The sequence below is a fragment of the Triturus cristatus genome, chromosome 12 (genome assembly GCF_964204655.1).
Source record: "Triturus cristatus chromosome 12, aTriCri1.1, whole genome shotgun sequence".
Classification (NCBI taxonomy): Eukaryota; Metazoa; Chordata; class Amphibia; order Caudata; family Salamandridae; genus Triturus; species Triturus cristatus.
Window position 1 is genome coordinate 133,721,175 of NC_140595.1, and position 11,994 is coordinate 133,733,168.

Sequence of the window (11,994 nt, forward strand, 5' to 3'; positions counted from 1 at the left end):
TCTGAACATCAAGATGAGAGAGCAGCAACCTACTGCATATGAGGATGACTATTTGCTTCAAGGATTAGGAGAGTAACATGACTCTTCAAAAACATAGACATATTCTCCAGAGGACGAGAGCCATTCCCCTCTAAGCCATTTCTTCTGACCATTCTTTTAAGAGGCCTGAAAAAGTTTTTTTTTTATAAATAAACTGGAAACACTACATCCTTTACGAAGATACCACCTGTTCCTCCCAATGATACCAAGCATTGTTGAACAGGGTACCAATGCTTTAAAAAGCAAGTCTCATCAAAGCTAGTGGCCCAAGGGTTGAAAACAAAATGTAAGACCACTCATTATGATCACACAAGTATAAGATATTATGTCCCAACAGACCTGTCAGTACAGCCTAGAAGCAGCAGCATCTACAAGGCGTCCATTGGAGAAATAAATCTAAAGATTATATTGTGGGCAAGAAAATGGAGAGGGTCACTGCTCTACAATTGCCAGTAGCAAACTGATTTCCCTAAAAGGAGCAATCACACCCTGTGTTTCAGTGCACTAGCTGTGCAGTATACTTTGATCTTTATTGCTACAGCTCCAGGTCAGATTCAGAGTCAGCTAGTGCTAATTAAGCTTTCATGTATGGAATTGAATTTGCTGTCAGTATTGCTTGCTCTATTTTAGCCTGTCATTGGTTTTGCTGATAGGTGTATTGAGTTGAGATTACAATTAGACACAGTGGTCAAACTAGCTCGATTTAAAGGGTTCTGAATTTGAATGAAGTCTTCTGAAAATATTAAATCAAATATGTGTCCTTTATTGCAAATGGTAATCACCAATAGGTAACAGGGGATTTTCCCTATTGTAAAATCTTTTGATGACGCCGTATCCAGATATTTGACTTGTTCGTTCAACTAACCTGAATCCGATTGACCTGTAGTATAAGTTATGCTGTCATAATCATCAATCTGTTGAATATATAGATATATACACACACACACACACACACACATATATATATATATATATATATATATATATATATATATTCACTGAAAAAACCATAGGTTTCACACGTTATAGTTAGCGGAAATTTTTCTGATAAAAAACCAATGAAATTGCCCCGTTATAGTTAGTGCTGGCAACTATAACTCACGCGACCGCAATCCTCTGCTGATGCTAATACTGTATTTAGACACTTATTTGCCCATGTCTTCTTCCATACATTTTTAGCTATACATATATTACAAATATTTTTTTTTCATAAAGACACATATGTCATCAGCAGAAGATTGCGGTCGCGTGAGTTATAGTTGCCAGCACTAACTATAACGGGGCAATTTCATTGGTTTTTTATCAGTAAAATTTCCGCTAACTATAACATGTGTGAAACCTATGGTTTTTTCAGTGAATTTGCAAGGTTTTTTAAATGCTAATTCCTAACTATAACGTGTGTGAAACCTATGGTTTTTTCAGTGAATTTGTACGGTTTTTTAAATGCTAAGTGACTTTACGCCATTCGTGGCGTGCGCGCCCACTTAACGCAGTTCGTTCCGTGCGCGCACGGTGCGCTTCGCGCACCGTGCGCGCACAGTGAGCACGCGGTGCGCTTCGCGCACCGCGCACCCACTTTACGCAGTTAGTGCCGTGCCCACGTTACGCTAGATGGGCCATGTACGCACGATGCGCTTCGCGCACCGTGCGCACATGGAGGACATATTATGCGCTTCCTTGTGATAGGTAATCTGTTGAAATTTTTGGGGAAAATTTTCTGTGCTCTGATAAGCCATGCACAAATGGTGGCCTTCGGCCACCATTTGCACAAGGGGTGGAGAAAGTGTGGATAGTGTTTTTTTTATTTTTATTTTTTTACCGTACGCTTACGGTAAGCGTACCCCGCGAAATTGTCGAAAAAAAAATAATGCCGTTTTTGCTCTTGGGGGATGTTTGGGGACTCCCTCAACATGACTATGTGAGAGGGAGTTGTCAAAACATCCCCGTAACATGTTTTTGGCCATCATGTTTGATACATAACACTCAGTGCGGTAGACAAAATGGCGGACGCCGCTTCCTGGTTTCTGCCGATTCGAATGTTTACTAAGATCTAAGAGCCAATCAGAATCGCGCTCGCGCACGCCACCGTACGCTTACCGTAAGCGTACGGTAAGCGTACCGTAAGCGGGCTCAGATATATATATTGATTTAAAGGCTATTTTCTCAGAATCTACTGAACAGATTTACACCAAACCTACAAAAGGCACTTCCTTGACCTAGGGACTACCTCTCTGCCAAATTTCTAGTAATTCTGTTCAGCCGTTCGGGCTGTAGCTCGTTCTAAAGGTCCTATGGAAAAATGCATGGGAAAAACGCGTTTTGGGACCCCCCTTTTATCTCAGCCCCCGCTTGACGAATCCCCCCGAGACTTTCAGGGTAGGAGCGGAGCGTAGCGCCCCACCTATTTTGAGAAATTCGCGAGGATTCGTCGACCGGCGCCAAAGTTATTCAAAATAGAATGTTGAGGTTTTCCTATGGAAACGTGGTCCTAACTATAACTACCTACTGGCGACCGCCAGTAGGTAATATATATATGTGTAATCAATATATGTATGTATGAATGGGCGATGGCACAGAAAGAAAAAGTGTTTATGTTGCCAAGCCAATGGTTCAATGTCTTGAACAAACTGCCTCTAACAAAGATTTAGATTTTCTTTTATTTTAATATCCCTTTGTGTTTTCTTTTTCTCCAGGTTGCAATTCAGGCAGCAGCCAGTGCCAGTGTAGAAATGAAGAATGTGCTCGAGTTCTACAAACAGTGGAAAGAGATGGGTTGAGGATCAAAGGCCATCACTTTGTTGGCGAATCTTTCTATCCCCTCTCAGATAAAAGTACAGCGTCGAAGCGCAAAGGGACGGCGGCCTACGGGACACGAAGCAACAATCACCCAGGAAGGCAGCTCCAACCAGAAACAACACTCGCACATGTGCATCCATCGCACTGACAACTGACGCCATGAAGAGAACAGTCCAGGGTGGAGCTGTCTTTTTCCCACCTGGCCGGAAGAAGGCTTCATTATTCATCTACAGCTGTTTGGTCTTTTTTTTTGTCTGAAATGTAAGGACTGGTCTTGGTCCATATTTTATTTTGCGCCTCTGATTGGGGGCTGTGGTGTGAAGAGGAGCTTCTTGTAATGTGAAATCTGGTGATGGGATAGAGCACCGTTGCTTTACTCATTCGTAAATTTCCCTCCACTCTTCCTGTTTGGACGATAAATTCTTGCAAAGAAAGGGGTTTTCTTTGAATACCAGCGTTTGTGCTGGAAAGTTTTAAGAATGCATATAAGAGTACTATTTTATTTTTAAAGAAAGAAAAAAGGAAATTGCTTAGAACTTAAGCTTCTAGGAACCAAGTGAATTATTGTTTTCAAAGGGTGCAATTATCCTTTCATGTTGGAAAACCCATACTGCCCTGTAAGGGTCGCACTTTGCAGTGTGCTGGGTATTCAGAATGGCTTGAACAGTATGGGACAGCCAAAAAGCTGCTATAATGTTCTTTTCCATTCATTTCTGTATGTTGTGCAGTGGTTATACACAGATGGGCACAGTTGTGGCCTTGGCACCGCTTGACATGGTTCCATGCGTGTGCATGTGTATGCAGGGATAAATAAGAGGGCTAGAAAATACTTGCTGACCTATCCCTGCTGAGCCAAGTCAGTGTTCCGTCCAGAGGTGTGGCTGCATACTTCATGTCATGTGGAAAGCTGCATTCCAAAAGAAGTACTTAACTTGCTGCAGCCTGTAATACGCCTGCATGAGATAATCGTTTGGGAGGGAGGGTGTGGGACACGGAAGCATGCATACCAGGGTTCCTACCAGTCTGCCCTAATACACTTTCATGTGTTGTCAAATAATTTAGCCAGTCAGTGGTTGTATTCACCTGTGATTGGTCCAGACGAGGCCATGCTTGTTTATACTCAGGGGGGTCACCAAAAGTCTTTCTACCTGCTTGATAAGGATGGCAGTCCTTCATGGAATAAACAAGCTTTTTTTATTAGAACTACTGATGAACCTCATTGAATTTCGGAAGCAAATGAGTAGGTGTTGTGCAAGTCCGAAGGTATTCACACCTTGAGACATTGTCCGAGCAAAACTCCTCAAAACTTACGATGCTTTTTCCAATTTATCTTACTTAAACCATTAGCGATTTGGAAAATGCGGTTGCTAACTTTGCTGAGAATAAAGTAGTTGTTGAGGCAGGTTACTCCATGTGTTTAGTGACGGGACACAGTGGATATGATCATTTTCTTTCAACCAGTGTATGTTGAGTGAGTTGAGTGTTTGGTAATTTTGTAAGATTGACGGCTGTGGTGTTGGGTAAACCTTATCACCAAGGTTCTCCTGTCTCTTTACTTTAGAGTTTGTACAAACACTTGGGAAATGTTCTGCTTATGTAGAGTTGGAGTAGTAACTTGCAATTACATGAGGTGTTCCCCTTGGGCACTTCTGATCAGCACCACAAGTCCTGGTGTAGTACAGAGGGTGAACCTGTGTGATTAAAAATGAGTCTACAGCATAATAAGTGTAATAAAGTGGGCTGGTACATTTTCCTTGTGAGCAGGTTGTAGTTGCCATCTACATACAGCACAACAATTTGAACATTGGCTAATGACTGCAATGAAAATATTTTGCAATGTCAAAATTATGCTAATTTATGGGAATGAGAACCAGCTTCAATGTGATGTTCTTTGTTGGTGTAAAACGACCATGGCTGGCAACTCTAAGTTACTTATGTTTACACAGAGTAAGTAATTGTTTTTTTCTACTGAATACCTGGTTTGGTTCAGCTGGTAGCTATGAGGTAATGCGGTCTGTTACATGATGTGCCTTTACTTTGTAGATTCACAGATAACTGCATATAATGTGCTAAAGTGCTACAAAAATCATCTAGCACCTCGGGATATAGCAATAACTTCACACATAACATAGATGTCATGCATAAAAAAGATAAATGTGGATATTTCCCGAATCTTCAAAAATGTGGCATCATAACCTTTATTGAAATGATTGGGTCTGATTGTCTGGACTGCGTTCAGATACCTCTTAGTAGAGAATGCATAAGATTTGCATTTTCTATATTAAAGGATCACATTGTACTTTGCCAGAGGTGCAGCTCAGTGCATAAACATGCCGAAGGACATCCAGTTTTTATGGTTCATGTATTGCTGATTTTCCACAGGGATTTTCATTTGGCATCTGAAACATAGCCTGCCTGTTCCCCTAATTTTGCTTTAGATCAGACCAGGGTCAGTATCTCTGGAATGTAGAAAGAGTACCTATTGCTATGGAAAAACACAAGCATATTCCTCTTTCTAAGGTAAAGGTGTAGAGTCTCTGAAAATAATGCATTTTTTACCTGTGGGACTGATAATATTTAGACTATACCTTTATCAGATGTCATCTCAGTAGGAATTGGTGCATTTATCTATTTTAAAAAATGTATTTCAGTCCAAAAACATGTTTCAGAAGTGAATTGAACTGGCCTGGCAGTACCTCTAATGAAAGCAGATATGTACATATATGCTGCAAATGTAGATCCTACGGCTGGTACCTAACATGGACAGTTCAGAGGTGTAGTAGAATATTTATGTGAACTATGATTTAGTGCAAGAATTCCTCGCTGCATGGGTAAAAAAAAATCAAGACCAACATAATGGGCTATATTTGTGAGCTTCGGGGTACACCTAGTACCTCAGAGTTTTTGCCAATAAATCATGTGTTAATAATTACTGAAAAGTCAACACCTTTATTGCCTAAGATTCCACTGAAAATACTTTGGATTCGCTGGAACTACTAGAAATAGACAGTGCCCCAAACAGTAGAAAGCAGGATTGTCGTGTGAAGGGTACAACCTACTGCCATATGTGGCACTGACAAACCTCTTGCATGATGCTTGGTGGTTGAGGAAACGCAACAGAGGGAAGTGAATGAGTGCCATGTCATTTAGGGCTAAACATTTCCAAATGGATGAATACATTAAGGGCAACCCCAAAATGAGCAAAACAGTCGTTTTATTCTTAGGATTTCCTTTATTTCACTTAAGAGTATTTTTGTTTATTAAAATAAAGAAAATAATCATGAAAATAAGGATTTTTATAATAAAAGCAATCTACACTAAATAAAGGGGAAGAAGTTTGAAATTAGGTTAAGGGTGGGAGTTGGTATTGAGCATGGTGGTAGCCAGTTAGGGTACTATGTCATTATTCATTATGTATTTGTCATTAATGTCAGCTTAATGTTAAATTTTAAAAAATCATCAATATAAGTAAGTGTATTGCTTCATTGTAGTACTCCTTATTCTCCCCCTAAATCCTTCCTGATAGGATTTGTTTACCTCCTAAGCAATTCATGCCAACTGTGAAAAATAGAATTTCAAGGGCATGTATTCTTTGCAACAGTGATATAATATGGATAAAATTCCTCATCTACTGTTCATTGCTGTTTTAGGTCGGATGCAATGAATTTGAAGATCAGTCTACAGTGATTGTAAATTGTTTTTAAATGGTCCTTTTCACAGATCCCATATGTGGCTTTAGGGATTATTCTTGGGAGCCTCCCTCTCTCCCCCAATGCTATCAGATTAGCAGTTGTGGTGCTCCTCTGTTAATCAAGCACCAAATGGTCGAAGTTTTGAGTTACAATCGTAGTCCAGATTGCCCTCTGAATAGCAGGTACTCTGGTGTTGCAAGTTATTTAACCTTGTTGCGTAGTGCTAGGCCTAAAAGGTTGTGAATTTAGGATGTGTTTATGGAATTTTATGTTGCTATATGCTACCCTGAGCATTGACTTTGATGCGAGTGCTTGAAGAAAAGATGCTAGATGGGGCTATTGGAAATAGTTTTTTATTGTTGGCTGTAAAATGTAGGAAATTGCTGTTTTTGTTTTTTTATTGACCTCGAGAAGAACATAGTGGAGTTCTACCACTTAAGAGACTCTAGCATTTTCAGGGTTTCAGAATATTAATGTGGAGATCAAATGTCGCAAAGGAGCTTACGTTTTTTAATGTGCAAGTTCATTCTGTGTACGGGCGATGTTCGAAAGCCATACTTGACTCTGATCACGGAAGAGTTGAAACGGTATTGGTGACATCTACAGTAGCTGAAGGTCAGTTTTGCAACATATGCCTCCTACCCTAAGGAGCAGGTATTTCCACGGAGTCATGAAAACTGGACATTTTTTTAATCTTGCTCACTTAGAAACCACTTGCGAGAATATAGGGCTCGACACATTCTAGATTGCATTTCTTGGACCCTGTTATATTATCTTGTAGTCTTGAATATTAAATAATTAACAAGTTTAGACCATATACTTATTAGTCACTTAGTGGGTGTTCACAATTGGGATGCTGATATTTGTAGAATCACAGAACTGTAGACTAGTGAAAGCAACCACAAAAATACACATTCCATTAACCTAGACAGATTGGTAATCATGCATGGCCAGGTACTACCTCTGGAGGCACTTTTGATTCCAAGGAAAGTGTGATGGTTGTTGTCCAAGATTTATATTTCAATAATTTGCTGGACATTAACATCAGTAGTGTAGGTCTTCAGTTATACACAACTTCAGTAAATTGGTGTATGATGTAAATCATGTCTTCACTTTTCACCTTTTAAACACTTATCTGACATTGGAGTTCCTATCAAGATTAATACCTTGCAAATGCAGAATCCCTGCCCAGCAGTGTTGACATTTCCTTGAAACACTGGCCAGTCGTGAGAGTAGCTAAAGGGGCTAGTATCTAAATGGTGGTCTATGTGTTCACTTGTATTATTAATTACTCACAAGCTGACCTTTTCCAGTAAACCGGAATCTTCCCCAAGCATTTTCACTTGCTCTTTTATCTTTGAATTCCCTTAAATGAAAGCAACTTTAAGTTCACTCTTTTGTCGAGTTAAGAATTATCGACATGCTCGTAGGATAGAAATCTATTAAATTTGAATACTCTGACTTAAAGCTATTTTGATGAAAGATTTATTTGAAACTTATATGTGGAATGCGTCTCAATTCATAGCAGGGAAATTAGCCCAAGTCTCTGGCTTTAGTTTGACATGAGCTAAGCAGCATAAAGACTTTGATTTGTACTAGTTGACCGACTGCATTTTGTCGTACAGCATAGGGTCTGTGTTGTGTTGGCTATTTTATTACCTAAAGTCAAGGCCCTAAGTCAAGTTGGAGCAGCTGCAAATACCTTTTTGCCCTTACGTAACATGTAGCACCTGAAGTCATCTCAACAGAAACCAGTTGATCATTGTCCTGAATGCTAATTTATTGTTCTTTTGCGTAACCAGAGACATGACTGCTTATGGTTGTAATGTGTACTGTTTATTTTTTTAATGAAAACACTTGTCATGTTAAAAAGCATGTGTCTAAATGTGGCTCCTTTAGTTATTGATTTGCGATTATGAAACCTATATTATAATAACAATGAGGAAATGTAATTGGGAAAGTCTACTTCTATGGAGAATCTGCTCTGATATGCAGTACCCCAACTCCTTTATTTAAATTGAAATATATTTCTTCAAAAAATATATTCTAAATATTCCAGATCTAAGAGCAATCTCTTCTGATTTGAAAATATCAGATTGCATTAGGGTTAAAAACAAGTTTAAACAAGTATCTGACGTAAAAAGCTCTTTTTAACTGAAGGACAAGACCAGGAAAAATAACTCTTTAGGAATTTGAAGTTGTCACTTCAAGAACCAGTTCCTCGATTCAGTACGGTGCCATGTTAATTTATCACATTTGTGGAGCAGTCAACCAGGAAAGCAGGGCTTAGCTCTCAAATCGCCTTTTTTCACTTCTATGAAAGTAGAGTTTGAAGGATTGTTTGCTTTATTCAACAAGTGTGTTTATCTGCGTAAATTATTTTGCTCTTCAAAGAATCTTCCTCTCCTATATGTTTAAGTCACAATGCCAGCATTTTATGGCTGGTTTCTTCTAGGTATGGAAAATCTGATAAAAAGACAAACCAATAAGTACATTATTTAACTTCCTGACAGTTGTTCTCAAGAGGAGAATTCCACTTGATGCCTTAACCCCTTGCTTAGTGTTCTAGGACTTTCACATCAAGAACCAGTTTTTGGGGCTTTAATGTTTAGCGCTGTCAGCATTTGCTTTCTTGAAATTCAGAACGGACTTTGTTGAGGGGCACTTGAGTAGAAGAGCTAGTATAGAGCCTGCACTGCCCTCAAACAAGCACTGCAAATACTAATCAATCATGAAGTCGCTGCTCTGCAGAGCGTGGAGCCTACCTGTGCAAAAGATCAGGACACCTTAAAATCTCTTGAACCAAAGGTTGTCTCTCCTGGAATTGGAGATGTCAACTAAAGTTCTGTTGTCTTCGAGGGAAGTAATTCTGAGTAGAATGTTGATGTCCCAGGGCCTCATGGACACTGCCACCAACAACCTTAATTCTGGTCTGGGCTGGAATGAATTCTATGGACCTCAAGCCAAACCTGCACTCTTTGGAGAATATGCTGCTTTTTGGTCTCTAAAGGAACTGTTGGGGTTTCACCAAGATCCATCCTGGGTGCCAGCAACTAAAGGTCTACTACTCCTGTTATTCAAATGACTGTCTCGTAGTTTGGTGGACATTTATCAGTCTTGGATTCTCCTTGATTTCCCCACATCCTGCTCTGTACCTGCAAGAATATTCAGTATCTGATAGAGACATCTAGCTGCAGATTCCTTAACTTTTGAATTCTCCCCAGGCGTCAGATTGGATCCGGAAATGTTTCAGCAGTACCTCTGTGTAGCAGGGGACGGCACTGTACAGCTTCAGGATGACATCCACTCCAGTCATGTCTGTGGAGCCATATAAGTCCCCTCCGGTGCGTGGACGTCCATTTCTTCTTTTCCGAACTGCAACTTGGATCCGGAGAAGCGGTTCCTCGAGCTGTTTGTATTTTTGTCGTACTTCAACATCATTTTGCGTCGGGAAACAGTATGCCTATGCCTTCGGGGTTTAAGTCGTGCAAGACCTGTGCTCGACAGATGTTGGCTACTTATCCTCATCCCATCTGCTTGTGGGTCCTAGGAGAGCAAACACAAGGAGATGATGGACGGTGCGCTGAAACTTTTCAGAAACTCACCCCCAGTCACAGATCTGGGTTGAATCCATCTTCGTTCTTTAGCTCACTTCGTCAGCCCAGTTCAGTCTCAGCCATATGCAAATCAGTCTTGACCCTGTGCCTTCCTAAGAGAGCACCACGATTCCGAGGAGTGTGACGCCTGTAAACGGCTGAAGCCTAAGACCTTGCAGGAAAGGCGAATGAAGTTGTTGATGGCGTGGCTCTCCCGGTCGGAGTCCAGGCGATGTCTGTCTTCTCGCTCTGAGGTTCCTGCCCAGGGCCGTTCAAGGAACCATTCCTGTGAGCGTCACTCACTTAAGTCGCAAAAAATCCCATTGTAAGTGATCAAAGCAGTACCAGCCTTTGGCCTCACTGCGTCACTACGTGGTCTCTGCTGGTTCTTCCCATTCTTTAATGGCTGTCGTCACACAAGAGTCGACCCCATGCCTCCCTCCTTATCGTGGAGCCGGGGGGACTATGACCCACATGCAGGCATACTATCCTGCTGTGCATGCCTTTTTTGGGTCCATGCCTCCTCCTGGAGTGCCTTCGGGCCCCAAGGAGGTAGAGGGTACTCTGACTGGAAACAGGCAGGCGGCTTCGCCCTCGGTGCCGGTTGAAGACCTTGACTTCGTGTCTGGGGTTATCACGACGTTGGTGCACAGCCCAGTGCAGTTTCCATTTGTGACGCCGGCATCGTTGTAGAGGTTGTTCAGGAGGCGGATACGACGCTGCCCCACGTCGATCAGCGGCGAAGATGTCGCTTATAGCCACCGCAGTTCCCGTGTCTTTTCCTTTGCATTCCTTTGATGAAGCTGGCTCTGTTGCTATTTCTCCAGCATTGTGAGGTTGCTCAGGTGACGTTGATCGCTTTGTTGGTCTTGTTCAGCCTCTTGTGGGAGGTTCTTGGGCTGTGTTGGGTGACGATTGCAGTCTACAACCCTATCCTAATGCTGGTCTGCTTTCTCCGCCATGAATAGTGACAGAGGCTAGTGCAGCTTTTGCTGAAGTTATAAAGAGAGCTGCTGATGTCTTGAAATTGTAGCTTCCATCAGTGACTGTCATCTGATCCCTTGTTGTATTAGTTTCACCAGGGTGAGACTGGTGTTGAGCCCGTACTGCCCTACGGAGAGTCTCTGTATAGTATTCTTCTGGGAACTTGGGCGCGGTCAGTGACCGAAGTCTTTGTTGATCATGCCATTTCCCATCGCCCTGCTCCGGATGACCCTACCTGTCTTTCTCAACACCCTACTGCTAAAGAGTTTGTTGTGCAAGCTGCTACGACTTCGCCCAATCCACTTGTTTCTCCTTTACTTCCACCAGGTAGAGAATCTAGGTGGTTTGATCGGTGTGGCCGGAATATCTTTGTTTTGGCTATTTCGGCCTTGAGGTCGTTAAACACGTCTTGTCATAGGCAGGGCTTCATATGCTTTATAGGACTCTGTCACCCATCTGCTTCCTTCCCATCCTGAAAGGGTCAGGCTTTTACTCTTTCAGCTAGTGCAAGATGGCCGTAAGATGGCAACGTTTAATATTAAGTCGGCAATGGACACCACCGATTCTATTGGCAGAACCTTGGCCCAGTCTGTTGCTCTTTGCAGACACGCTTGGTTGCGGGCGTCTAAGTTCCCCGATAATGTTTGTGAGAGTGTGAAAGATTTGACCTTTGACGGTGTTTTTATTTGACAGCCATGCAGATTCAGCGATACAGCGCCTCATGGCTGGTCACTTGTAGTATTGTGCTTCTCTTTAATATGACCACGGCCGTGGATCTTTTGGTTCAGGGATTTAAATCCTGCCTCTGCTGCTGTTGCACTTTGTGGTGTTGAAGCGTTAAGCACTTCTTTCTTACTGCAAGTGTGTTTGACTCCGAATTTGACTAT

At 41.6% G+C, this 11,994-nt stretch overlaps 1 protein-coding gene across 2 annotated transcripts in view; it reads left to right on the forward strand.

Annotated features, from left to right (window-relative positions):
• Nucleotides 1-7,994, forward strand: part of SMG5 (SMG5 nonsense mediated mRNA decay factor) — a 400,214-nt gene extending 392,220 nt beyond the window's left edge. Inside the window, exon 22 of one of the 2 annotated variants that reach the window (XM_085638507.1) lies at nt 2,733-7,994. In XM_085638507.1, coding sequence (XP_085494633.1) covers nt 2,733-2,816 — 84 coding nt within the window. In that variant the 3' untranslated portion in view covers nt 2,817-7,994. The remainder of the gene's footprint in view (nt 1-2,732) is intronic. The other variant, XM_085638508.1, reaches the window with a different exon arrangement.
• The last annotated feature ends 4,000 nt before the right edge of the window (nt 7,995-11,994 follow it).